Source organism: Pieris brassicae, chromosome 2 (genome assembly GCF_905147105.1).
Source record: "Pieris brassicae chromosome 2, ilPieBrab1.1, whole genome shotgun sequence".
NCBI lineage: Eukaryota > Metazoa > Arthropoda > Insecta > Lepidoptera > Pieridae > Pieris > Pieris brassicae.
The window spans coordinates 3,648,269-3,675,164 of record NC_059666.1 but is presented as its reverse complement, the minus strand read 5'-3'; the positions used below and the strand labels follow the sequence as shown (position 1 = coordinate 3,675,164).

General features: G+C 32.0%; 1 protein-coding gene across 5 annotated transcripts; it reads right to left on the bottom strand.

Annotated features, from left to right (window-relative positions):
- Positions 1 to 756: 756 nt before the first annotated feature.
- Positions 757 to 20,937, bottom strand: LOC123718137 (synaptosomal-associated protein 25-like). Of its 5 annotated transcripts, none has more exons than XR_006754930.1 (9): positions 20,070 to 20,162; positions 12,388 to 12,478; positions 12,000 to 12,041; positions 10,332 to 10,380; positions 7,967 to 8,084; positions 7,483 to 7,611; positions 6,905 to 7,049; positions 4,226 to 5,522; positions 757 to 3,563 (listed from the first exon to the last, which is right to left on the bottom strand). XR_006754930.1 is itself a non-coding variant. In XM_045674574.1 (8 exons), the coding sequence occupies exons 2-8, from the start codon at positions 12,475 to 12,477 to the stop codon at positions 3,498 to 3,500; spliced, it is 639 nt and encodes a 212-aa protein (XP_045530530.1). In that variant the 5' UTR covers position 12,478; positions 20,596 to 20,937; the 3' UTR covers positions 757 to 3,497. The 5 variants fall into 5 exon arrangements, 3 of the variants coding, with proteins under 3 accessions (XP_045530530.1, XP_045530514.1, XP_045530505.1); XR_006754929.1 differs by lacking the exon at positions 10,332 to 10,380 and adding an exon at positions 8,656 to 8,704 and having other exon boundaries at positions 20,070 to 20,161; XM_045674574.1 differs by lacking the exons at positions 4,226 to 5,522; positions 10,332 to 10,380; positions 20,070 to 20,162 and adding exons at positions 8,656 to 8,704; positions 20,596 to 20,937.
- Between the last annotated feature and the right edge of the window lie 5,959 nt (positions 20,938 to 26,896).

The following is a 26,896-nucleotide window of genomic DNA, read 5'->3' as shown; positions in this document are numbered from 1 at the left end:
ATCCATACAATGCGGAAATTATGCATAAGAAAATAAAATTTGTCGTTGCTTAATTATATATAGCCATACCAAACAAATCTAATTCATAATTATGTATTGTATAACCTTAAAACATTTTGTAAACAACCATAAAGGTTGCTCTCCTTTTGAAGCTTGGCGTCCATCATTGTTAATTTTGACACTACGCTTCTAACTTGGTGCTTTGACCAAACCTGACATAAATACTGCCAAATCAAAATGTCATCGATCATTTCAAATATTTTCATAAATATGCTGTTAAGGTTTTTATCCAAATGAATACGTTATTTATGACAAGTATAATAATTTTGAACTTTCCCTTGACATCATTTGATATCTTAGGAGATATTATGAAAATAACGATAAAATACTACGCGCGCATAGTATTTGATATATTGACATGTCCAATTCTCAAATTGCATATTGTACTCATTTCGCTGTTCCAAATGCTCTCCAATTTTATAATGCAACCGTTAGATAGTTATAGATATGGGGTGGAGGGTCGTTGTTTGATTAACCACAGAATGCAAATGCAATGCAAACCGAACCACACAACTAAATCAGTGAGTCTTTATATACCGGCTACGGACGACTGGACAATTTCTTTTATATTTGGGATATAATTATAGCCTATGTTTATATGATTACAAAGGGACAATATTCTTATGGAAAGAGAATTTTTTACATCGGTCCCAGTAGCTTTTGGGGTTTTTCGATATAATAAATAAAACACAAATATTTCCTCAATATCTTATCTATGGCATAGTCTTCGACCGACTAACCCGAAACTGGTATTGCCATAAAAACGGAAGTGTTACAAGGATTAAAAAATACAACGAAATAAAGTTAATTTTAACAAATCAATAATATAATTAGAAATTAACAGTTTACACTAACGATATATTCTATTTCATAATGAAAAATAATTTATCTATGTGTACAGTAGATATAATTAGGCTGATTATAAACGAATATATTTGCGCACGGTAAATATACACATCTATTGATTACTTAAACATGTCTAGGATATTTTTAATATTGAATAAGATCAACCCTTAACTAATCGAAAGAGACAGAGAAACTTCGAAAAATGTATCTTAAATATTGGGGTTTAACTACATGCATGAGCGATTGATAAGTTTTGTAGTTAAATCCCCATAGACTAAGGCGGTATTCGGATCTTGCTTCGTAGTTTTACATCTGTCCAAAAGCATATGTAATATACAGATACACATTATATTAATTTGCTCAGTAATCGAATTAAATAAAGAGTTTTCTTGCGGGACTAAATGTTTGTATACGGTTCATAGTCATATGATATGACTACTGATGTGATCTACAGAAGGAAATTCTTTGAAAAAATCTATAGGACTAATAATATTTGAATCAGTCACATTTGACAGTGCCAGATAATTTGATAAAGACAGATTGTATTCATTTGACAGTGACAATGACTTGTCATCTGTCACGTCAGTTACTACAGTATTTATCAGAGTCACTGTCAAATTTGGACACTACATTTAATCACAGCTTAACCATAACCTATAAATATATACCTATGAAACAAGATACCGTTTAAAAACCGCCTCATCCATAAACAACACCAAGCCGTAACGTCCTATATACTTTACTCTAAGGCCGGTACTCGTCACTTACACGTATCTATATACTTTAAGTAATAACGTTTTTAAATGCTCAACTATCAAATAGACTATTGCATTGATAATTAATCTATTTGTGATCTACCAAAGAGGTTTATACATTTTAAAAAGTTAGAGGTTGTATAATAATTTATTTCACTTAACCAGTCAAAATAATAGTTAGTTTTTTAATGATATGTGAAAGGCTGGTGCCTATAATAGAATATATAATGCCTATAATAGGATAGAAGCCCTGTAGTAAACGGTCAGCATATATTTTTTATATGTAAATATTATTTATATGAGTTAATGGAAACTCACTCTACATACCGATTATGAAGTTGATAGATATTAAATAAAGCTGCCCTCCTCACTTAAAGGCCGGCAACACATAGACTAAAAGTGTTCATGGCGTGTAGTGACCTTCTTTTATAGCTATCCCGTAGGCTTGTATGGAGCCTGTAGGCTACAAGAAACGCTTAGTTATTTTATAAACGTCACGTTCAGTAGTTATGATTAACTAAAAATACTATTAAGCTAAATTTAATAGGAAAAGTGAGAAGAGTTAGAAACTACTGAACCTTTATATTCGTATCGAAAAAGCAACATTATATTTGTGTTTTTTTTATTTCCAACAATTTGACATTGTACATTATTAATAAGACCTTTTGTATAAAACTCTTTGTAGACCACAATAACAATTGAAATGTTGGAATATATGTTAGCGAAAATAGAAACGATAGTAAACTAAAATTAATATTATTCAGGCACAAATCACTTAACCTAAAACGAATTACTAATTACAGAAAAGCTTATAATCAATTATTATAAATTTTCGATTTTTAAATCATAAATAAGATTATATAATAGAATGGACAAGCACAAAAACCTATGACCTTGTGAAGTATCTAACGTTATGAAGTTGCTGCGTTTAATACCGAATGTGTTATTTTAAATTTCGAACAATTTGTCATTTATTATTATTCGAATTTCGAACTGATCTATAAAGTATAATTTTTAATGATTTTTGATTCACATCGGCCATTACATTTGACGCTCAAATTTTATAAAATCCTAGCAGCGCAAATGAGACTAGCTTATAAATTTTTTAAAGGAATTTATCGCGCGAAATAATCAAATACTTTTGGCACATTAAAGAAATTTTGTGCATTATAGAACTACAAAACTGGACTTGTTTAAGGTACAAAATCGGAGGACAAAGCTACACAACTTGAAGGGTTACGTTACAAGCATATGACAAAGTTATAGTGCATCTTTTCTAGAAATCTTATTAGAATTTAGATTTACTTTTCTTTATGGAATAGGGGCTTGCGACAACATCACTATCCGATAGATGTGGCCCACTAACGCTTGTATGGGAATGACATAAGCTTACGCTTAGTCACGTGACCTCATTTATACAAATTTTCGTTAAGGGGTCACACCTGTCGAAAAGTAACGTCGTCTCAAGCCCCAGGGTGCCTTAAATGCGTTTGTCGTGTCGGAGTCGGCCAGAAACTGAGTTATATCTATAGTTATAACATCTCTATACATTATATCAATTCTTTTATTTATTGTATCCACGTTCCAACTTTTATTGTATCATGGTTCACAAAATGACGCTATAGCTGATATGTGAGACTATTTGTACTGAAAAACTTGGTCCAAGAAAAATATCATCTATATTAAGAAATGGAAGAATAAAATATATCTAGAAGCAAAACGACACAGCAAAGTTAAATCGATAAATTCTGAAACAGAAACCGGAAGTAATACCGGAAATAATCGAAGATCTGTGAAATGATTAACGTCATTCTGCTAACCGTTGTTGTAATCTGTTTAAGATTTAAGTAGCTTATTCGCTCGCTGGTTGGCGACTGCTATACGGGTCTCGTTACTCTCACCCTAAAAAATAGATTATTTCATTATTTTAAATACGATTTAAATACGAAGGATTATACTGTTAATAAAATTAAAAAAATCTTGGACCCCCTTTGTCATAAAGCAATTTTAGACAAAGCGTTTGCAGCACGGTGAATATATCAAAAGGAGTCAAAGATATACCTCACAATTATTATAATGTGTCTCTCTAAAATCCATGGATTCCACACTCTTAGTAAATAAATAGTGAAAGCTATTGTTGTTTTAGTATCAAAACTATTAAAGATATAGACTTCATAAAGCTTGTCAAAGAAAATTCGGTAAACGAATGTTCGTTGAACTAAAACTTTAAGCTATTCGGTGCTAATTAAAGCGTGCTTTGTAGTAGAAAAGTGAAATATGTTTGTTATTGTTTAATAATGTACCAAAAATATTGTTAATTTAAACTAAAGTGGTTAAACATTGTTTGGCGTGTTTTTCAAACAATAAGTCGCGTCACGAATGTCTAGCGGTTACTATATTTAAATATATATAAGATGTATGTATAAATAATTATTTATATTCCGTATAATAAATTAAATATCAAGACAATAGAACCACTTTAGTTCCTCTTATGTAGTTAGTCCAAACCTAGTGTTTATTTCAATTTTCTAAGTTGTGCTTTATTATAAAAAAATAATACTTACAGTATCGTTGTCCGTAAATGTGTTAGTGTATGTGTGTCTGTCTCGTGGTGAGAAAACTACTAGACTATATACATAGCGATGAAACATTTTACGAGGTATTTAAGTGCCTAAATCGTATAGGAATAAAAATTTATCAACTAGATAATTAATTTATTATGAAGCATATAACAACTATCCTAGCGTTGATTACTTAAAGTATATTTGTTGAAACCCGAAATGTAGACGTTTTAAAAGGAGTATTTATGAAATTAGTATACGCGTATGTATACGCTTTTGCTGCGTATGCAAATCCTTCTTATAACACCTGCATTAAGTACGTATATTCCAAGATTTTCTATGCATGGAGAGCAATCTATTTCCAAATAAATCTTTGGCACTTTATATATATTGACAACACATTTGGATCCATCTAATCTTCTAGGCTGGTTGTTCTGCCTCTGTCTTGTGCCAGTATTTCTTTCCAATTTTTTCTAAAAAACACTTCAGGTTTCGTACATAAACAAAATCCTATCTAAATGTAATCTCGAATACAAAACTAAGAAAAGTTTATTTCAATCAAAGGCTGTTTCATACAAAGCATTTTCTAAGAAATATTCCATAGAAGCAGGTGTGTTGAGATATGTAGTACGTTTTTGGGTATTGCGGGTGGATATTTTGCATAGAACATAAATGCTCCTATGAAATATATTAACCTAACTCCACCTTATCCTCATATTATCACAATAGCCAATCCTTACGATATTCTTATAGTTGACTACAAAATCCTATATTATTAGAGAAAAGTTTTTTTTAACACTGGTCATAGTAACATTTTCATATAGATTTATAAAAAAAATGGGTATCAACAAATAATCGGAGCGTTTAACAGGTAAATAATTTTAATATAGAAAGGGAGTTTAGCAATTTTATTGCATTCGATTTTATGCATTTAACAATAATTCCTTCAAGCAAAAGTCTTGATCCTTGCCTCCTTTAATAAATAACATTATTCTATACAACTTTAAATGTCTACATATTATTACAGATAAAAGATTACTTGGTTAATGTCACTAAGCAAAATACTGGTTCTTTAAGTCGGTTGCAAACAATTCAAACAATTTTTGAAAGACTCAAAAATATAACCTATAAATTGACATAATTAAAACAATACAAAAAATAAAGTCCTTTTTTGTGTAAGTGTTTGCAATCGACTTGACCACGAGACGTGTGTGTGTTTGTGTGTTGCCGCCGCCGTTTACTTGAGGAGCTCGTGTGCGCGCTGGTTGGCGACCTTTATTCTTGTCTCATTCGATTCACCCTATAGAGAAGTGTTTCTTGTCTTTGTAACAGGTACATATATGTAATGAAGTTTGTGATATCTAATCTAACGTTAATGCCAGTTTGACATCTGACAGTGACAGAGCACCGAGTGCGACAAGTGTCAAAAATCCCAGAATTTCATTTGCAACATTTATAGGTGTCAGGACGTCAAATTGGCTGTTATACACGTTTGACAGTCGTATGTTAGTTGTGTGTTTGTCTCTGCCTATTGAAACAAACGTATGGTGGTGTATTGTCTATGAAATTTGTATCTTTTATGATTTATGGATATCCAATTATCAAATCATGCCAAATAAAATTATACTAATAATGCATGCGTAATTTTTATATAAAAAAATAACGCGAGTTTGACAAAATTTAGCATAAAAGAATTGAAAATTTTGAACTAAATCCCCTAAACTACATGGCAAAGTGAATATGTTAATGCATCTAATAGCTAAAAAGTTATATGAAAATGTGCATGAGTTTTTCTTTATTAAATTTATGTAGATCCCACAATGGTTATATTCATTTTACAGATTACTAAACTTTGTTTACCACCTTTGCCACTAGATGGCGTTCTAACCACTACTATGAATGCGACAAATTAGGCGAATATTTTTTAATGTCACTGCAAATATATAATTTAAATTTAAATAGGGACAATTTGGTTTAAACAAGTTATTAATAAGGCTATATTAATGAAATCTCGTGAGATGTTGAGATTATATATGCTACTTTTGAACCTTTGTACTTTTTAAAGGAAATACGCGAGAACGAATTACTAAAAATGTACAGTTTGTTTGTTGGATCAAAGATTTTTGACAAATTATTAAGTGAAATTGTTAAACTATTAATTTAAATTAAGAATCTTTTAAAATTCTTCAACATAGAGTAAACAAAGTTTCGTAACTAAAAAGAATATAGAACCAGGAATTATTCATCAAGCGATGGTGCGTTCATCTCACACGCTTATGTCTCACACTTGTGCAAAGTAAAAAAGCTCACATCGATCAATCTATGCCTTGTAAGACAAGAAAATATTTGTGGCATTTTCCTCAAAATCGCTAGTAAAAAGCTGATCACCATTGTTGATTTGAATTTCGAATCATATATAAATTTAAAACTACCTTAGACAGCCATGTTTTTTTTCCAGCAAATTGTTGTCATACACTTTAAACATTTTTAAATATCGAACACGACCAATGTTTCAAAATTTTCCAACTCATTTAGAAATTAATTATTAAAATTTAAATTTAGAACCTAGTAGCATTTATACAATGAACGCTATCAAACCAATATATTTTTTGAAATTCGAACGACTTTCAATCTTTTCATTTTTGCCCCAATAGACGACCGAATTATGAATATATGCGTTACCTTGCGGTTGATACGGTCGATCTGCCTGTTCTGGTTCTCAAGTTCAGAGCCCATGTCAATGGCCATGTTACGCAAGTTACCGATCATAGTGTTCACTTGACCCATGTTCTCTTCCATCTCATCTTCGCGAGCGTCGTTTGTTATCCTGGAATATAATTCGTTTATTACGATTTAAAAAAAACATATTTTATTATATGCTCGTAATCCCCGTAAATATAACGATAGATTGCTTCCGCGAACAACGCGCTTCTATGACCCAATATAACGCGTTAAACATTTGACAGTATAGGTATTAAAAAGCCCTCGTTATGTAATATATATAAGTATCGTGTTTTAACGGATATCACTGTAACGGAGATCAACAAATGTATCCACCTAATATACATGTTTGGGTGGCGCCATCGCTTCAAATATCTATTATATTATATGTGTATTAAAAATTAAGTGAATCTAATCTATTACTTTTATTATTATTATTTAATTTATAACTGCTCTAACTCCAATTAGAATTGAATGAAACAGATATTGTGTCTTCGAAGAGAAGAATTTTGTATTATATAATAAAATATATATTATACCTGCCAATGTATCCAGCTTGCGGTCCGATTCCATTGCGCTCGTCCATCACCCGTTGAGGCTGGTTGTTGACTACCTTACCGTCATCGTTGCCCTTCCATGTACCGTCATCTTCCTTGAACGATGCTCCCCTGAAACCGTAACACCATAACATGTTATGGGTCATTTTTATGACGTGTAAATAGTTGAGATTTTATACACTAGCAACACTCGCATTAAATAAATACGAAGTATAGTAGATATACATATAGATACATTAAGAGGAATACTAAAACATGTATATATAAACCTTCTTAAATCTATATTTCTATGAAAACCGCCATCAAATCCGTTTCTAAGTTTTAAACATATATTAAACCAAAGTTAGCGAAATCGGCCCTTATGCAGAAAATATATGTAATATGTATCGTAAGCAATAACAAACGGAATAATTTTAAGACTGTTTATAGAATTGAAATATTGAAACGCGTTTTCAAATAAACGTACTTGTTACAAGGCAAAACGCAGATACCACAGCATTTCTCCATTCCAGACAGATTTTTCTCGGCCTCACGCATGTCTGCGTTTATCTGGTCCATCCCCTCCTCAATTCTATCCAATTGCTCTGTTTACACAAATGATTACTTAGTATCGGCCCTTAAAAAGCTTCAGGTGTAAAAGCACTTAACATTTTTCGCGATTCTTCGTGTTTTTTTGTAAATTCTCAACGCTCTCGACAAATACCAGAAAGAGTGTGAGACATTCCTCAAATTCCTCTTATAGTGCAAACGTGTTTACGAATAATCCTTTAGTGTCACAGTCATTCTGGTATAACAAAATCTAATTTTACTTTTACCTTGATAAAATGATGTATGTGCGAAATATATGTGATATCAAATATTGATAACTAACATTTAGATCAAGTAGTAAATACTACTCATGCAGTCAACAGCTTAAAATCGTGCATAGCTAGATGCGTGAGAGAAAAACAAAAAAAAATGATTTTCCAATTAAATCTCCACATCTTCGGAGGTTCATTTATATCTATTTTAATATATGGTGATGACATTTTACCTCTATTTATCCATATATATTATTGTTAGCATATTTCCAATCGTAAAATTCAATGAACTTTCATAAACTGGTATTTTAGACAAAGCCTTACTAATGAGGAAGTAGTTCTACTGGATGCTTACCGCCCTGTTCATCCAGCATGACCAGGGTTTTCATGCCCACCTCGTGACTCTACAACACAACAATGATGTCACTATAGCTCGCCAATGAGGGGGCAGGCTGCGACGCCTCGCCCCGCATCTCGGTATAGTAAACTTAAAATGATAACAAAAAAAAAAACAAAATACATGAATATGATCACGGTGAGCCGCAGTTCGGCGGGCGGCCGCTCCTCTGCGAAATGATCTGAGCAAGTCAGCGTCAAAGCAATTATTGGATGAGTGGTTGCAAGTGGTTCGTGGATGGGGCCGCCCGCCGCAAACACTGATCGCATCGAGCTAACAGTAACAGACCTACTGCACTAACATAAATAGTACGCTGCTAGCCATGTAGATGAAGGCGGATACCATAAACACTCTACACGTCAACACACAATCGGTCAACGCGCAAACATATACCGCATAAGAGAAGAGAGATTCGGAAAGAGAAATAAATATACCTATAAAAAGCGTTCCGATCGACAATAACGGAAACTAAACAGATTGCGCAGCTCATTCAAATTAAATCTTCAGCAAAGGATAGATAGTAATAGTTTTGGCGACAATTAGCAACGAACGGCCATCGGGCTTCTCTATTTACACTATGTTGTCATAATCATCCCCATCGAAACATAGAAACATACGCAACATCGATCTGAGATAAGTCGTTAAGAGAAACGTCAAAGTCAAAGGAAAAACAAAGAGATTAATTTATTATACTGCACATTCAACACAGACGTTCTCACGGCTCGACTACCCACGTTCAAGTTAACTCTTACCGCCCTGGTGACTCAACATATGAAGCGCTTGCCCCCCGGCGTCCTCGCTCTATACATAAAATACAAATCAAAATAATATCGCAGGAGAGAGTAACGGGGTTGTTGGGTGGGTCGGGTGCTGAGTGCGCGGTGCCAGAGAGGCCGCACGGGTGATGCGTGCGCGGTGCAGCGGCGGTCAGCGGCGCGGACGCCCTACGAGGCGTGCGGCGTGCAGCGAGCGCTGAGCGACGCGCGGCCGGCGGACTTCTTCCTCTCTCTCTCTTCTCGGCTCTTCTTTTGCCCCTCCGCCGACCGCGACCGCTCGGCGCTAACACACACTACTCGAACAACATGCATGCAGTGAAGCTTGCAGGTAAAACCAGATTAAAGTCGTATTTGTGCTCAGTTTTCCATGATTTATGAATAATTTTGTGTGATGTTAAGAGTCGTGCGTTGAGGAGAAGCGTTTCGAATTTACTTCAGACGATTTTTTCGGATATGTGATTTAAGTAAGTCGAGTTTATTATTTGATATGCAGAATGTAAAAGTATCGTACGATCGGATAACAATTAGCTTGTATGTTTTTATTCGAATTGGCCGGCGTTGACGTTGAAAATAGCACTCGCTGTCGAGTTGTGCAAAGTTGTGTAACTACATAACGAAAAAAATATGCAGAGATGGAGGCATTCCTGTTTGGAGCGTTTAACATGTAAAGTTAATGTAACAGTTTCTCGGAAGCCAGCATCTTTGCACGTAAAATACAAAATGTAATCTTTAAATAGCGGTGAATCTCCCCTTGATTATTACCAAACCCATTTTGGCTGAGCGATCCAACATGGTTAGCAAAAGGTAAAATAGACAAAACTGTAAGTAACTTAGTGTTGCAATTTGCATTTCACTCACCTCCCTGGTCATCTAGAGCGACCAGAGTTCGTATGCCGGCCTCCTTGCTCTAAACCAGCCGCAGAAACAAAAAGTCAGAGAGCATGTTAGTTGTGAGGGGTATAGTGGAGTGAATGGACAGTGGACGGACGAGGTGGCTCGACGCTGCGGCACTCGAGCATCAGTGTTCAGTACTTGGTATTTAGTGTTGGAAGGGCATTTCCGACTGCCTCAACGTAACAGTCTGAAGATGCCCTAAGTCTGAACAGTGTTGAGTGATGCGAGTTGGCACTGTGTCTTCGGAACATTAGTACAGACAAGTTAGTAATACATATTAACACAATACATCTAATGTTACAAAAACAAATCAAATTATATAATATACGTGAACGATAAAATAGGGATCAAACAAAAATATCTATTAACGATAAAGTATTCGACTGTTCTGTATTTGTTGTGAGAGTTTGCAAGGTGTAGCTCGATATATCTGTTGGAGTCGTGGCACGTGTACTGCCCACACAGTTATGTAAATGTCGAGAAGGCATGAAATCATACATAAAAGATACAGTCAACAACAGACAGCAGCCACTACACAGAGACCTAGGACAGAAACTAAAAGAAGAAAGGAACAATAGACATGTTGGATTATTTGTTAAATTGGAGATTTGAGAAAATAATGGACAGAAGTTGCCAGTGATAATCCAACTCAGGAATAAAGTGCATTCGGAAGGTGTAATGCCAGAACGGCAGACAGTGGAAGATGGCTTCAGAAAGATTTTATTGGGAAAGCAAGCCCAAGCATTTAAGACTATGTTGAAAGAAAGCGCAATTTCAATTCAAATCTTGACTAGAGGGTTGATAGACGCTAAAGGAAACTTGGATATTTCTATGATGGGCTTTCATGCTATGGAGAGAACTAAACCGGTCAATAGGACTTGACAGTTAAATTATTCATAGTGTATATGTAAATTTGGATTCTAATTACAAAAAATTAACTGTCAATTCCAAAATAGAAATAGGATATGCCAATCCACACGTAGTTTTGGTTAAACACTACGAACAACACAAAGGGCTAAGAGATTCTAACATTTGGACACATTTAGGCACGGATCATGCAACACCCATTAACGAAATAAATATTTATAATAAAACAATATATGCATAAGAACGTAAAATAACTATATATAAATCAAATAAACAGCTAGAGAATATACACACACATCGAAATAACACTAGCGACATCGAAACACAAAGGCCAAGGATAGCAAAGGCTGCGCCCTAGGTTTCGGGGGGCTTTAGGGGCGAACCGAATGGGGCTACGGGCTACCCAAGACACTTCCGCAATACCCCTCACTCCCTCGCATCGAGAACACCTCTCTCACAGATGGTCAAACAATCACATAATCAATGGAATAAATCAACAAAACTTGGGAACTATCGGGGAAACAAAATTTTACAGAAAATGAAACACGTCTGAAGTAACAAATCCGAATCTAGAAATTTTATGGATTCTTCATATTATAGAAATTATCTGAAATTTCGAACTGCATATTAAAGTAACTGTAGGGTACGTAAGGTATTCTCGACTGCCTTTACGAGAATTGATAATTATAAGCTATCGGCAGATTATTTATCCAATATTCATTATCAATCTTAAAGTTAACACGTATAATGTGGAGAGAGACGTACCTCCTCGCATAGTTGCATCATACGCCGAGTTGATTCCAGTGACTGAAATTCGGAGAAAATCGATTACTATGGAATATAAAATGATATACATATTATATACCTATATTATTTAACGTATTGTTATGTAAACTTTCGATACTCGAAATATTTGACCACTTTAGTGATTTCGGTAGCTTGTTTTGTTTAGCAACATCAGTTAACCAATGCTTTATATTGGAAACGAAAATATATTTAGTGCTCCACTTGGAAATTTTGTGGCTACTTTTTCATTCACGAAGGGTTTTTAATATCAATAAACAATGTAATGTGTTTTCTATAGGAAAAATATGGCCCCAAAACAGCTATATATTTGGTAATTTAAATGTAATATGGCTGTTAATATTCATACCTCATCAGTAACCTCGCCGGCTCGTAATTGGAGTTGTTCCAACTCGCTGCGCGGCGCGCCATTTTCGGCTGGTGGTGTGGCTGCAGGCATCCTGAAACAAGCAGCATGTGTTATCAGTAAAACGAAGAAATATTTGTTATAAGTAGATTAGTTCTTAACTTAAAAGTATCACGAGTTTGACAAAGTATAAAACGCTACCGTCAAATATATTTATGCTATGACAATCACAGCCCATCAGAGGTCTATACGTAATTATCTATCTGCTATATCATGATCAATATTAATTTTAATCACTGTTTTGCGTTTTAATGGCATAAATTATTTGATGCAATTTACAATAATTAAAGTATTAAGCTTTGACTGTCATTGTAGCTACTTTGATCCATCCCTGATCATTCTCTTGATTCTAATCGTCCAGCGTCCTTATTGACGATGCACCGTATCATTCAGCCATCCAATAAAATTTTAAGAATTTTTAACATCACAGGAGCAAATGATGTTTATCATAATTTGATACAAAATTGTAGAGTTAATAATTGGCCTAATCGTTATTATTCATTCCTTAAAATTGAATGACGATAACAACAACGTAATAAATGACTTACGCCATCAATTACTCAGGTAATGAGATTACAAATTGCGTATGCTTAGATTTGTTATGGCTCTGGAATTGACTTTGCTGAATTTATATTTCCATTACTAATTTATAATAACATTATAATATGTTTTCAGACGGGTCCGAAAGGAAACAGAAAGAAAGGAAGACCAATGGAGCGATGGGCCGACGGGATCGAGAGGGGCTGGAGGGGCGAGAGGGGCTTCAGGGGCCGCATCTTAGTAAAACTATAATTTTTCTTTTTATTTCAATTAATTGTATGTCAAAGATGTGGAATAAAGGCTTATTATTATTATTATGTTTTCAGAAGAAAAGAAAATTTAACTAAAACTTTCTCTATGTTTGTCTATATTGATGCGATATTAGTTTAAGCAACCCCTTTTTATTTAATGCATCATTTATTTATATATACAAATAATATTCCATCTGTTACAATACAGCCTTGTACTTTTTTGATGACACTCTATTAAGTCGGCATTTCTTATGGAGAGACTAAAGGAAAAATACAAAGTTTTTCATTATTATCCATCAGGAAATAGTCGCTCAATAATACATATTTTAAATGTTATATATACCAATGGCGCAGTAATTAGAATGATATAATAAACTATATATTTTTGGAATAACAAAAGAACATACATAGTTCTGTTAGGACTGACCCAATCATAAATATTTGAAAAAATAACATTTAAAATGCAGTGCGCCAAGTGATTTCTACGAGCGACTCTCTTCCCTGTGGTCGCAGGTTCGATCCTCGGCTGTGTACGCTCGTACGGTGAAAGAAAACATCGTGAGGAAACCGGCATACTTTAGACACAAAAAGACTTGACATGCCTTTTAGAAATGTTCATAAAACAGATACAGAAATGAGACACCTAGATCTAAAAGTTTTTTTGGTATGTTCAAATACAATAGTTGAATACGAATCCTTAATGCCTAATACTCACGGGAGATGCCGTGCCTACGATCGACACGCCAAGGTAACGTAATTTATCAGTCTGTTCAAATTGGCTTTTTATTTCATTAATTAAAAACTTTACTACTTTAATTATGACTGGTTATCACAATCGATATCATTACTTAATATTTAGATTATATGCTAGGTGTGTCAGAAAGCCGTTGTCGGAATACAAACACAATCATTTTAATCATATAATTTTAAATAGAATCACTGACGGTAATTTATAATAAAAATACTAATACATATATCAAAAAAATATATATACAAAATTTATATAATTAACATGTAAAAGAAACACGATACTTTTTCATCGAACCATATAAGAACTATTAACAAGCCTCCACTTATGTAAATAAATATAAGCATTTATAAATATTAAGAATTTATGCCATATTATCTCTAAACGCGTATTTTCGAAGGAAATAAGCAAATCAAAAGCAAGCTAGCAAAAATGCAAGCAAAACATCGGTACATTTTTAATTTAAAAACTCAATATTATATATAAAAAAATATATGAATTATAAATAAAACGTAAAAAAATAACTTTTTTTATATTTATTTACATGCGGATATTAAGTCTTTTCTGTAGAACTGTTTTATTCAAGCTGTTTTTTTTGTTTTAGAGGCCAAGTCTCGCTTTGGGTCGCAAGAGAAACACGAAAGGAAAACAGAAATTAAAAAAATAAAATAAAAAAAAAACCATAAACTAACGTTTCTTAAACTGAGCTGAACTGACAATGAGTAAATCTAATAGAAGCATATAATATTTATTCTAGAGATTATAATTTTCATATATAAGAATATGCACTAAAACTAAACACTACAAAGTAATGGCAATACCTTATTCAAATTCTGAATTATTTCAAAAACAAAGGCTTCTTAAAAACTGTTCTCACTTGGCTTAGGTCTGTGTACTACAGCGTACCAGGCTCATAAATCGATCCTTAGCTAAAGTAAATAGCTAGCAAACATAATAAGGACCAAACCATACTATAGAACTTTGACCTATAACGGCATTGTGATTTTATTTCTACGCCAACAAAGTTGTTGGTTATTAAAAAAAAATCACAAAACAATATGAAAAGTCAGAAATAACGATGCTTGTTCTGTAACAGACAGTTTCATTATAACTCAAGTATTAATAAAACCTTGTCATAACCTTGAATATGACAATTGTCGAGTATGTTTCGACCCCTTTTATACATTTGCGAAGTTATTATTATATCGCGTTTGTAGATTAGTTAACATACGTAGAAAATAACTCAAAGGTCAGCGCGATCAATTGTTGAAGGCTTGAGACACAATTTAGACATATACATAACATTATTATTATATATTACACACACATAATTATATTATTACTAACAAAATAACAATAATCAAAGAAGAAAAAAAGAATGAGAGATAACAATTTTTTTTCTTTTAAAGTAGTGTGTAATGCATGTGCGCTGTGGTTGTAATTGGACCTGGCTCAGCATTATGCTGAGGAGCACACTGTTCCAGAGACCACAGTAGCTATTTTGCTTTTGCTGGTTTTTAAAATAACAAGAAAACAGACGTAGAAATGTATATGTCGCAAGTGGTCTGTGAACAAATCACTGTTATAAAATTATTCATCTTATTGGGTACATATGTCATCCCTGTGGCTGACTCGATCTAGTATTTGATTATGTAAATTCCATGCGTTTAAACCCTAGGATAAAGGACAACCTTTCAGCACATATGTAAGGTGAAAATATTAAGAGATACGGCTACTATAAGGGTTTTCAGAGTCGAGACTTAGGCTGATATTAAAAAAAAACGAGACGTTTTTCTACGAGGTAACGGACTTCATCCAGAAAAACTCACGCACACAGAAGCAAGCTATAAATAAAATCAAAATCAAAGGCCGTTTAAATAATATAACGCCATTTAACCCCCATTAAGGTGTAATACCTGCACCTGTGATATCTATTTTAATAATTTTCTTTAAAGTCCTCTTAATCATAAAAAAAAACTAACAAATTCCTACCGGTATTATTTGCCTGAACAGCTTAAACATTTTGAAAAAGAAAACACCTGGAAATTTAAAAAAGTGACTAAGTATTTACTGGCAGTTCTTCTCATCCGTTCTACGCCCTAGACTTGAGAACTGGGAAATGTTAACTTTCATGTACACTTCATACAGTTATCTAAATGTATTATATTTTAACAGCGGGTCCTATGTAACTCGTTTTTACATAAACAAGGAAACAATCTAATATCCCCTTGGACTTGAGTTCGTGATTTGAAAAGTAAAACCGTAAAATTGTAAATCAAAAGGGAAAGTTAAGATTTACGAAAACAAGCGCTCAAGTGTTTGCTCGTAAAATTTTCAGCATGCAATGGCGTGCTCGCGACCTGACCTTTGAATTTTAATGACGGAAAGAGCAACTTACAGTTAATTTTGTTGGATTTGACTTATAAACTTAACTGTAAAATAAAATCTATAAAAAAAATATTAAACTTATATTTTTGACGTGTTATATTATAGTCTTTTAGTAGGGTTACATATGAAAATGTGTTTTTCTTTCTAATTACGTATATTTTTAATAAGTGTTACTAGGCTAACAGCTAGCTAGTCAGCTAGTAAGAGACTGTGCCTAGGAAAAAATTTCTTCCGCTGTTAGAAGACGGTACTTTTATAAAATCTTGATTTGTAAAATCCAATACGTTTTTGACATACGAGAGCAACTCTACTATATTAGGGTACATTTTACCTTTTAATTATAGAAGCTTAGAGAGGTGAACATTATACATAGTAGTGTGAAAGAAAATTTGTATAAGAAATTAATATAGATATGGCAACTAAAGTATCATAAAATTTAGTTCTTACTACTATAGGTATGAGGAATATTTTACAAAAGCAATGAAATATGTACCAATAATAATGTCACAAAACCCTCATCATAATAAAATCTACGACAAGGGAGAAATATTTTTTTTGTTTCGGGCTAAATATACAATGTATTTTTCGATACGGAAACTGAATTCATGAAAACATTTTTGCGTTCTTGTGAAATAATCTCAGCCAGAGATGGCTCACGACTTGTGTAAAATCAATAGACGCGCGCATCGCCCCCAGGCAGACCCCAACCTCCAACCACTTCAATAGCACAACCTCTCATGCACTTATTAATAAACGTATCTTTCCTGCTTTTAAATTTAATCCTCATTCGTTTTTTTAATTATTTATTTTTTTCTATTTTGAAATTGAGGCTACAGAATTACGTATAATTTGTTGTTTATTGAAAATAATCGGTCCAATTGAATTTGTTCGATTCCCGGAGCGAAAATTATAATTACTTTAGTTGTTTTACGCTTTTTAAACTCGGTTAAACATTGGCATTTGCATGCCTATTTATATATGGCTGATAGTACGGATATTTGTAGTGGATCGATCTAACCACTGTACCATTATCTTCGCAAATAAACGATTATTATTATTAAAGTAAGACGGTCAAGTAGCGGGATCGGGGTTCATTTTGAAAAGCGTATATGGTCAAATACGTTTGTCAAAGTAGGATAAAGCATTTTACTAGTCAGTCATATCCGGGTAGAATCCAAGAGCAATCCTTGGCTTGATGGCCTTATTCTATGTATACCAGCGTTTTCTAACGTGGGGCAATTTGATTGTTAAGGGGCTATTCGAAAATGTTTGAATTTGAATTTTAGTTTTTCATTATGTTTTCCGTTCTCTGTTCATTCGAGTTACTGATTATCTGCGAGAACGCAAGAACCTGTAATATTACGTTACACGTAATAACTTTAATCAGTGTAAGATAAATAAAGCAGAAATGGTATTGTCATATATGCATTTTCTTTAAAACTTGACAAGCCTTCACAAAATTAGATTGAGATGTTTGATTACATTGTCATTACCATTACTATCGCCACAATTTACAAATCATCATTTAATTAGAATGTATTTGTTGTAGGTAGCATGCAACGTTGTATGTTCTAGTTATGTGTGATCTTATAAAAATTATAAAATAATTTATAGCAAAAATAATAGCGTTTTTGCCGAATGCATGTAAATTTTAAAGATTCTTATAAAATTTCATTACGGATTGATACGATCGCTTCCATATTAAGCTGATCCTATAGTATGGATTAACTTTTTATAATATCGCACATAACATTATTATATTTTGTGCTAACAAATACATTTGCCTCAAAATATTCTTGGCTTTCAGTTATCAAAACGACCTGGATTACCGCTTGTAACTGAAAAATTGCCAAACGCCCTATATCGTCAAATAACTTTAAATTGGAGTATTAGTATTCATCATAAAAGGAAACAGTTGTGCCAGCAACTTTTAAAGTAATTGACAAGAAAAAATTCGTTAAGTAATTGCAGGGATGAATATTCCCGAGAATCCTAAGAAAGCTGGCAAGTAGCGTATAAATAGATAAAATCAATTTAAGTAAATTAATCTAATTTAAATAGATAAAATTTTAATTATAAGTTGACAAAATTAACATTTATACCCTCAACGATTATTAATTGAAAAATAACTATCCCATATTAAAATTATTCATCTTTTACTTCTGTTAAATTCAAGTCGACACTTGTTATTTAACAATATCTCATTTTATAAAGCTATCATTATAACCAAAGGATATCATCTGATCTCAACTTAACCTATATTCAAAGTTTAGTGCTTGGCATAAAAAGGTCATGTATAAAAAAACTGAGAAGCCAACAAAGGAAAATAGAAAAGCTCGAGGCGCAAATTTCTAGGAAAATCCGAGACTAAGAATTGTGACGTAATTGAGAAAAACTTTGCATCAATACATATTTTATTATGAGAAACAATTTTTATTATTTCTGCTTTTAACATACATAATAGAATATTTTTTTAATAATTACAATCATATTAACTGAAGGAATTCCTAAAAGCTAAAATTGAAATGTTCTTGAAAGATATTGTTTTAATTGAATTAAAAGGGTGGAAGTAACTCTTTAAGGAAATTACATGTTTAAGAGTAATTTTCAGTCAATATTTCTGGATACCTGAAGTTATTTATACCATAGTTTATTTAATGCTATCATATCAATAAGTCACAGAAACTAATAAACATGACTTGGTGATAAAATAAAAACCATTTACTGTCTTAAAATAACAATTAATGTATATAATACATTCAATTAGCGGTTCACATATGGTTATTAAAGAGGTATTTCTGAAGTGGAGGTGGTATGTGCTTTGTAGAAGACTGACCCCACTTTATACTATTAGGTGTATATTGTGATGCGTTAGTATCCTTATACTTTAAATTTATGATACTTAATTATCATTTCAAATAACCCTTTTTGCTCTGGCTACAAGAAATGTATCTAGCAAGTTTTCAGAGGTTAAATACTAAAAGCATTCTAATTTACATATCTCTGCATGGCTTCTGCAGTCTTTTCATGTTAATAAGGTGAGGTAACTAAGTCGGAAATGTTAGTTTTTGTATTTACACTTAATGATATGTCTTTCGTAAAAATATTGTTGGTAAACTAAAAAGGCACTTATTTATAATGCTTATCAAGTTTAGTTTTTTTACAGTGTGGAATTGTGTAGAAATTTTTTACATCCTTCTGTTCCATGTAGCAAGAGGCATGCAGTCACTAGTTACTAATAGCTTGATATATATTTATCATGAATCTCAAATTCCATGAATGGTTTCATGTTTTAAAGGACGGTAAAAATCAATTACTTTGACAAACAATTCTATTAATATTTTAAGGTAAAAAAGTGTATCTAACAATTTATTGACAAATTTACATTAACCTACTAATATTATCCTAATGTTAAAAATTGGTGTGAATTTATTACACTTTAATTAATTTTGGTTTACATTTTAACTGCATGGAAAAATTCAAACACAGAAAATGTAATCTAAATAGTATTTTACATTTTATTATGATGGACATTAGATGAAAATGTTTTATTTTTAAGATAAAATATAATTGTTTGGGTTATCTAGATCATTGGAGGTTTTCTTTTAATAAACATTGTGGACCTACATAGTAAAAAAAGAGTATATGAAGTTATACCCAAAAGATAAGACACATTTTGCATTGTAAAAAAATCTTACCTGGGAATTAAAGGTTCCATAGGTTTTTTGTTATATAGACATATAATGTTTAATTAAAGTCACAAATATGATTCAGTGATAACTTTTACTTTGACATTTAACATTCCCACAAAAAATTTCATAATCTTTCAGGCTTTACAAAGTATTGCCACTCCTATAAATACATATTCTTTTAAATTACATTTATAGAAATTATCAGTGAATAGAATAACTTTATAATTAAGATTTTTGCTATTTTTGTTTTAATAAGTTTCATGCTATGAATAAATTAACAGCTTTTAAATATCTTGTTAGTTGTTATTAGCGGCAATCCGACATTGTGTATTATAAGGTATGACGTCATTTGATACAAGTACTCATGATATCATACGAAATTATATTATGAATTACTAACATGGTGACAATAGTAAATAATAAATTATTTTAAATAATCGTCAGTCAGTAATTTGTTCTGGAGATATACTATTTACAACATTATATTGATTGTTCTTAAAGTATGAATAAATAGGAAATAGTAAGTACTTACTTGATAATTTAATGTAGGTTGGAAGGCGTGGTCAAAATCCTAAGGTAATAACTGTACACTTAGCAATCACTAAACAGAACACTCTAGCAAAAATAATGTGAGGCTTTCTATTCTCATAAAGGAGTGTTGGTCGATTGAGTCGATGAGGTTAGCCACTGAAATGCGCAATGTTTTGACTATGCGCATTAAGCATAGCCTTTGTTGTCATGCGCGTTGTAATCCTCTTTTTATTATTAGCTTTTATACAATTAATATATTTTTTTTGTATGATAAGTTTTAGTTATGATGACTAATATCTTTAGGATTTGTTGCTTGTGAGTAATGCTAATTGTATTGTTTACACCCAAGATTAAATATTTATCGCTGTCAGTTTTAGCATTGACATATAAAATGTCATTTGTAAATTAAGAAGATGACACACTGTACACATTGACATTGACATTTACGATGTATGTCATACTCATTCTGCTATTGGACAATAGGTAGCGCCACACGAGGAATCATAAACACAAAACCAATGGGGAAGGCAACTGTCAAAGTGGCGCTGTCGTAGTTTGTACCCATAACAAAGCATAAAGTATATGGAAACCCTGCAAAAAAACTCATTTTCTCAACAATGCCGCGTTGCAGTGTGAAAATATATGTACATACTTCGTTTAGAAATATATAACTTTATAATTTTATTAATGAGTCTTTCTTTGTAATGGTTTTACTTATGCCTCGGAAGATCTCGTAAATTTAATTTTTATGCATTGACCTAGAGAATTTGACTGTGAATAAGTAATATATCGTCATAATTTCATATCGCATACTATGGGTACTAAATAATTTGCATTATTTCATTGTTTCACTAATTTTGATATTGTTTTAAAATTTCGGTATTATTCATAGAATTTCTATCATTTCTAATATACGAGTCTGCATAATTATCTTAATTATTACTTATGTACAAGAAACTAATCATTATGCTTTTACTATCTGTATAAATAATCGTTTATCCTTTATATTTAGTTCATTATATTTATATATTGGTTTAACTGTTGTCTATTCATATTGTATGAATAACAACAACTTTTACACACTAAATATTTTTCACAGGAACACTGTTTTAAACAAATTTTACTTAAGAAAAGGACACAACAACAATTTCAATTTCGTCTTTATTACAACTTTAGGCTGGAAATAAATAAAGTCTTTATAAAGATCGTGTCTTTAACGCATCATTCTACATTAGTATATTTAACTGGTGGACTGGACAGACGTCCTATCTTAACTATGAATATTGATTTCAAATTGGTATAATTAACTAAAAAAAGATTTAAGAAACAAAGTGTTTATCAATGTTATGTCAAACGCCATAAGGATACATCAAAAAAGTTTGAATTGTAAAAGCGCTATTCATTGAAAAAATAAAATTCTGTCGTAAAAGTAAAGCAGGATTATTTAATATGGTGTTTAAGTATTCTTAATTTTTTTATTTTTACGCGGACTTTCCTTATTTTTTTCTTTCATAAGAACTTTCTCCTGACAATAACAAACACAACAAAGAAAGAATTAGCGAAATCGGTCCAGCCCTTCACACGTGACCAAGGGAAATAGGCATTCATTTATATATATTTCACTGTCCTATTATTTTGTTGTTATCTTTGTACCATCATCTGTTGTAGCCTAAAATAATTTGCATCAATTATATATTTATTTGTATCAATCCACCTAATTATTAGTTACTTGCACTATTTATATATGTAAATTTGTTTTAGTGGTGTACACAGTTATATTTAGCAGATAATATTAAAATAGTAAATCTTCTTAATAAATGTATTAAAGAAAATCTTACACAGCTTTAAAAGGTTTACTATAAAGTTTAATGACGTGGAATAAGTGATACCTGTATCTTACTTTCTATAATAAACATATTATATTTTATTCTTTCGCTATGATTGAGTTGTGGAGGAAATAATTTCTCATCTATTTTTTGTGAGCTTCCAAGTTGCCATAAACAAATTATGAGATGTCGAACACTAATTATACTCGTCAACCTCCAAAAAGTCAAGAGACAGATTTCTTCCATTCGACTACGCGGATTTTTGAGTCTATGACTTTCCTGTTTGTCATTATGTTTTCTTATACCATACGAAAAAAGTGTGAATCCACTTTTTCTTTATATACCTACGGCGTAGTTGCAAAGATTAGGATAAAATTGAAGACGGAAAACATAAAGTAAAATTCCTACATATATTTTATATCTATATAAAATGACAAATATATTTTGGCATAATCAGTAATTCGAATAATCTTTTCGGCTCCAAGGGCTGATAAATATCATGCGTGCCGTTATATAAGTTGTATGTAACGGCCGTTATCCAATCAATCGTAAAACGACGCTATCCGTTAACAACAAAGGATTTAGATATAGCTCGTTCGCGATAAACAGTATCGTTTAAGATATAGTCGTAATTTATTCCATAAAATATATTTTTTAGATAAAAAAAGTTATTTTATTTTTCGAATCAAATAACTATAAGTCTACGACAAATGTTTTTAATCGTAATAGGCATTTAAGATATTTCTATGTTAGGATCAGGTGTATCCATTTGTATACATTTTAGTTACACGTATCGTGGGATAATATTATATTAACTTTTCCAAAATATAATTAAAGGTACATTTAGGAGGAATGACTCATATTGACAGAGTGATGAATAGTTTGTAAGAGGGCCTTTACGAAAATTGTAGTTTAAAAAGGGTTTTTCTTTGTCATAATTATAAAGTTTCTAAACTACCCCATTACACAGACCATTATAATATACTCTGTCTGCCTCATACATAGTTAATTGAAGGTAAATTTACCAATTTTAAAATATGATGTTTTGCCAGTTCTTGAACGATTCATTAAAAATAATAAGCAACGACGGGTGTGCAACGGTCATTTCGAAGTTGGTTACCTCACATTGATGTGATTAATAGGAAAACCCGCAGGTTACCTGGGGATGCACCTAGAGCACGTGTTTGAACGAGTGACTAATAAAAACATCCTGTTAAATAACGATACTAACTTTCGCATAAAGACATTAAATAGTTACATATATATAATTTAAGATAATCTAAAGCTTTCGTTGCATCTAGATGATTATTACATAATATTGGAAAGGATGTGTTATACGAGTTATACGAGTAGAAGCGCAGTTTTCCTCGACATTCTTAAGTCGTATCATTTTATTAATACCTGTACCGGCTAATGAACAGATATAATACTTTAATTGTAAATTGATAAACATAATAACTTAATACAAAATACGCAGTCATAATTATGATGATAAAATAGTTTTGCTAATTACTAATTGAGTTTATGACCGCAATTACAAAAAGGATTAATTTACATTTAAAAGATAAATGCAGAAAAAAATAAATTACATTTAGGTACTTCTTAATAATTTAAAGGGAATTTATTAGCAATGGTTGTTGAGCTCCTTATGAGCCTTTGCCTCCGCAAGTATTTTACGACATCGCAATCTATCTTTAAACACCTGTTGTTTTGAGGTCCTTAGCAATTCCATCCCACCGAACCCACATTAGGCCACCGGGTTTTCTCTTGCCTTGCCTCTTGCTTGGTTTTGTCGCCGACCATGCGGTGCATATGTTCTAATCACTTATTGCAATTGATGAATGTTGGCATCGTCAAGAACGCCAAATACCGTCTTATACGATATCTATAATATAAAAATAAATCGCAAAATGTGTTAGTAAGCGCATAACTCTACAACGCCTGGACCAATTGTACCAATTCTTAAATGTTCGTTGAAGTCTAAGGTTGGTTTTCACGGCGAGAAAAATTCGAATAATTTCCGGGGAAAACCCTAAAACAACCCTTTTCTTTTTCCCATACAAACGTTTTGTAAATAAAATGTAGAGGCAATTTGAACATTATTGCTATTCAATAAAGTTCATATTAAATACAAGCACTCACTCAAACAAATCGAGTTAAAAAAAAGGATTTAATTTTTGAATTATGAATTTAATATCCCTATCTGAGCAAAATTATTTAAATACATACTAATAGGAAAATATATCGATGAGGCACAGAATTTTTAAATATTTGTCACTTTTAGGTTCCCACTATCCTTTTAGATTATTTTCCAGTCAGGTTTAGTTGAAGCCCTCTTAGATTGAAGCCATGATGGCAGAACCATCACCCTCATGACAATTTTTTGCGACGACTATAAAATTGGTAGGAACAAAAAACTGCCACATTTAAAATCTTTTTGACAGAACGAAGTCTGTGGGGTCCGCTAGTAATATATAAGTTACAATGGGTATTATTCATAATTATATTTAAAATTAACCTAGTTGGAATATTCGTCACATACTATTTGTTCAGTCTGTTACATGATATTAGGAGGTAATAAAATGATATCTTGACTGAGATTGTGTAATAAAAAAAAATATTGTCTTCAAAGGCGGAACGATACCTGTCCGATCACATGAACAAATGTCGAAATACGTTTCGCGACATATGGTATTTGTCTACGAATAATTTTCTAATTCAAACGAGGGAATTGTTTATGTTGGGATATATTCCTAGATATCAATACATTAATGACCCCAGAGCTGGTGCTTTCCTAGCTCATAAGTATCGCAAAACAGTGAGGAAATGCTGCCATCTTTAAAGCTACACTGCCACAGGGACCAAACTTTTTGAATTTCATTTAATTTTTTCTATTTATTTAATTTTTAATTTAATTAATATATATATATAAATGAATCGCTATTTCTCTTGGTCACGCGTGGACGGCTGGATCGATTTCGCTAATAATTTTTTTGTTGTGTATGTTATTGTCAGGAGAAGGTTCTTATGAAAGAAAAAATTAAGAAAATTGCGCGGCATATTAGACAATTTAAGAATACTTAACCACCATATTAAGTAATCATGACTTTTGTTACGATAGCAAATTTTGTTTTTTTTAGTGCATAGCGTTTTTACAATTCAAACTTTTTTCATATAATCTTTGAGATAACATTGAAAGAATGTGTGCTGCAAATATCGTCAAGGAGGATGTAAGAAAAATGAATATTGTTTAAAACAAATACGATCGGAGTTATATTTATAAAATACATATAAAATAATAACAGTCGCTAATTGTTCGTGGCATTAATCTTGAAAATCTATGTTTTTCACATGGTCAGTTATGTGTCGCCTGTTCCCGTGTCAGAATACCAACAAAACTATTTATATACGCGCCAAAAAACAAACAAAGAACTTTGTATATCATAAAGCATTAGAATAATAAACACTTTATTTCTAAAATATTTTTTTAGTTAGTATACCAATTCGAAATTAATATTCATAGTTAAGACAGGACAACATCTGTCACCCGTGGTGACAATACAATACAGTGGTGTGGTGGTGGACAATATGGTGGTATAATAATTATTATTGTTATTATACATGTTAAGAATATTGTAAATATTGTTTAATTGTATAAAATTTTATTAAATACATAAGTTATTTCTCAAAGAGATAAATGCAACGATACATTAGTATGTTTGTTCTGTTTATTTCAACATTTACAAGTACAGGTATTTCTTGTGCAAGATCAATCACTGTACACGAGGCCAAGTATTTGAAGATTGAGTCACATGTCTCATGTTTCACTTTAAACGTCCATAACTATATTTATTTAGCGAAGTAACTTATGTCTAATAAGGATAATGGATAGAAATAGTCTAATCTTCCAAAGCAACATATCTTATTATAACAATGTGTATGTGGGACATGACTGTCTAAACAAAACTTAATTGTTTGCTTTTTAAAGTCCTATATCTTATATACACGAACCATAACACACAATATGTCTATAGGACGTATGGATTAGGTCGTGTGGTATGGTAGAGGTGACTTAGTAGAGCTCGCAATATCGAGGTCCAAGGTTCTATTTCATTGTCATTATATACGTGTAGCATTTATTTAATATAGATCCAATTTTTAAAATTAAAATCAAGTAATAACCGGTTTTTTATTCTAAAAATTAAACTAAGCTAATATTATTTATAACCGGTAACTTCGAATATAAATGTTTTGTTTTAACTCAATATTCACCAACTCTCGTTCAATCACACAAAGACATTTTTATTCAAATTATAACCTGAATTATACCAAAATAACAATGCACTTTCAATTTCATTCTGATTCATAAATATTATTGTCGAAGTGTAAATTGTAGCATGATCGAAGGCTGCGCCGCTAAGGGAGAGGAACGAACTGGCTAACGTGCCTCAATGACGTTCTATAGTACAAACGCGT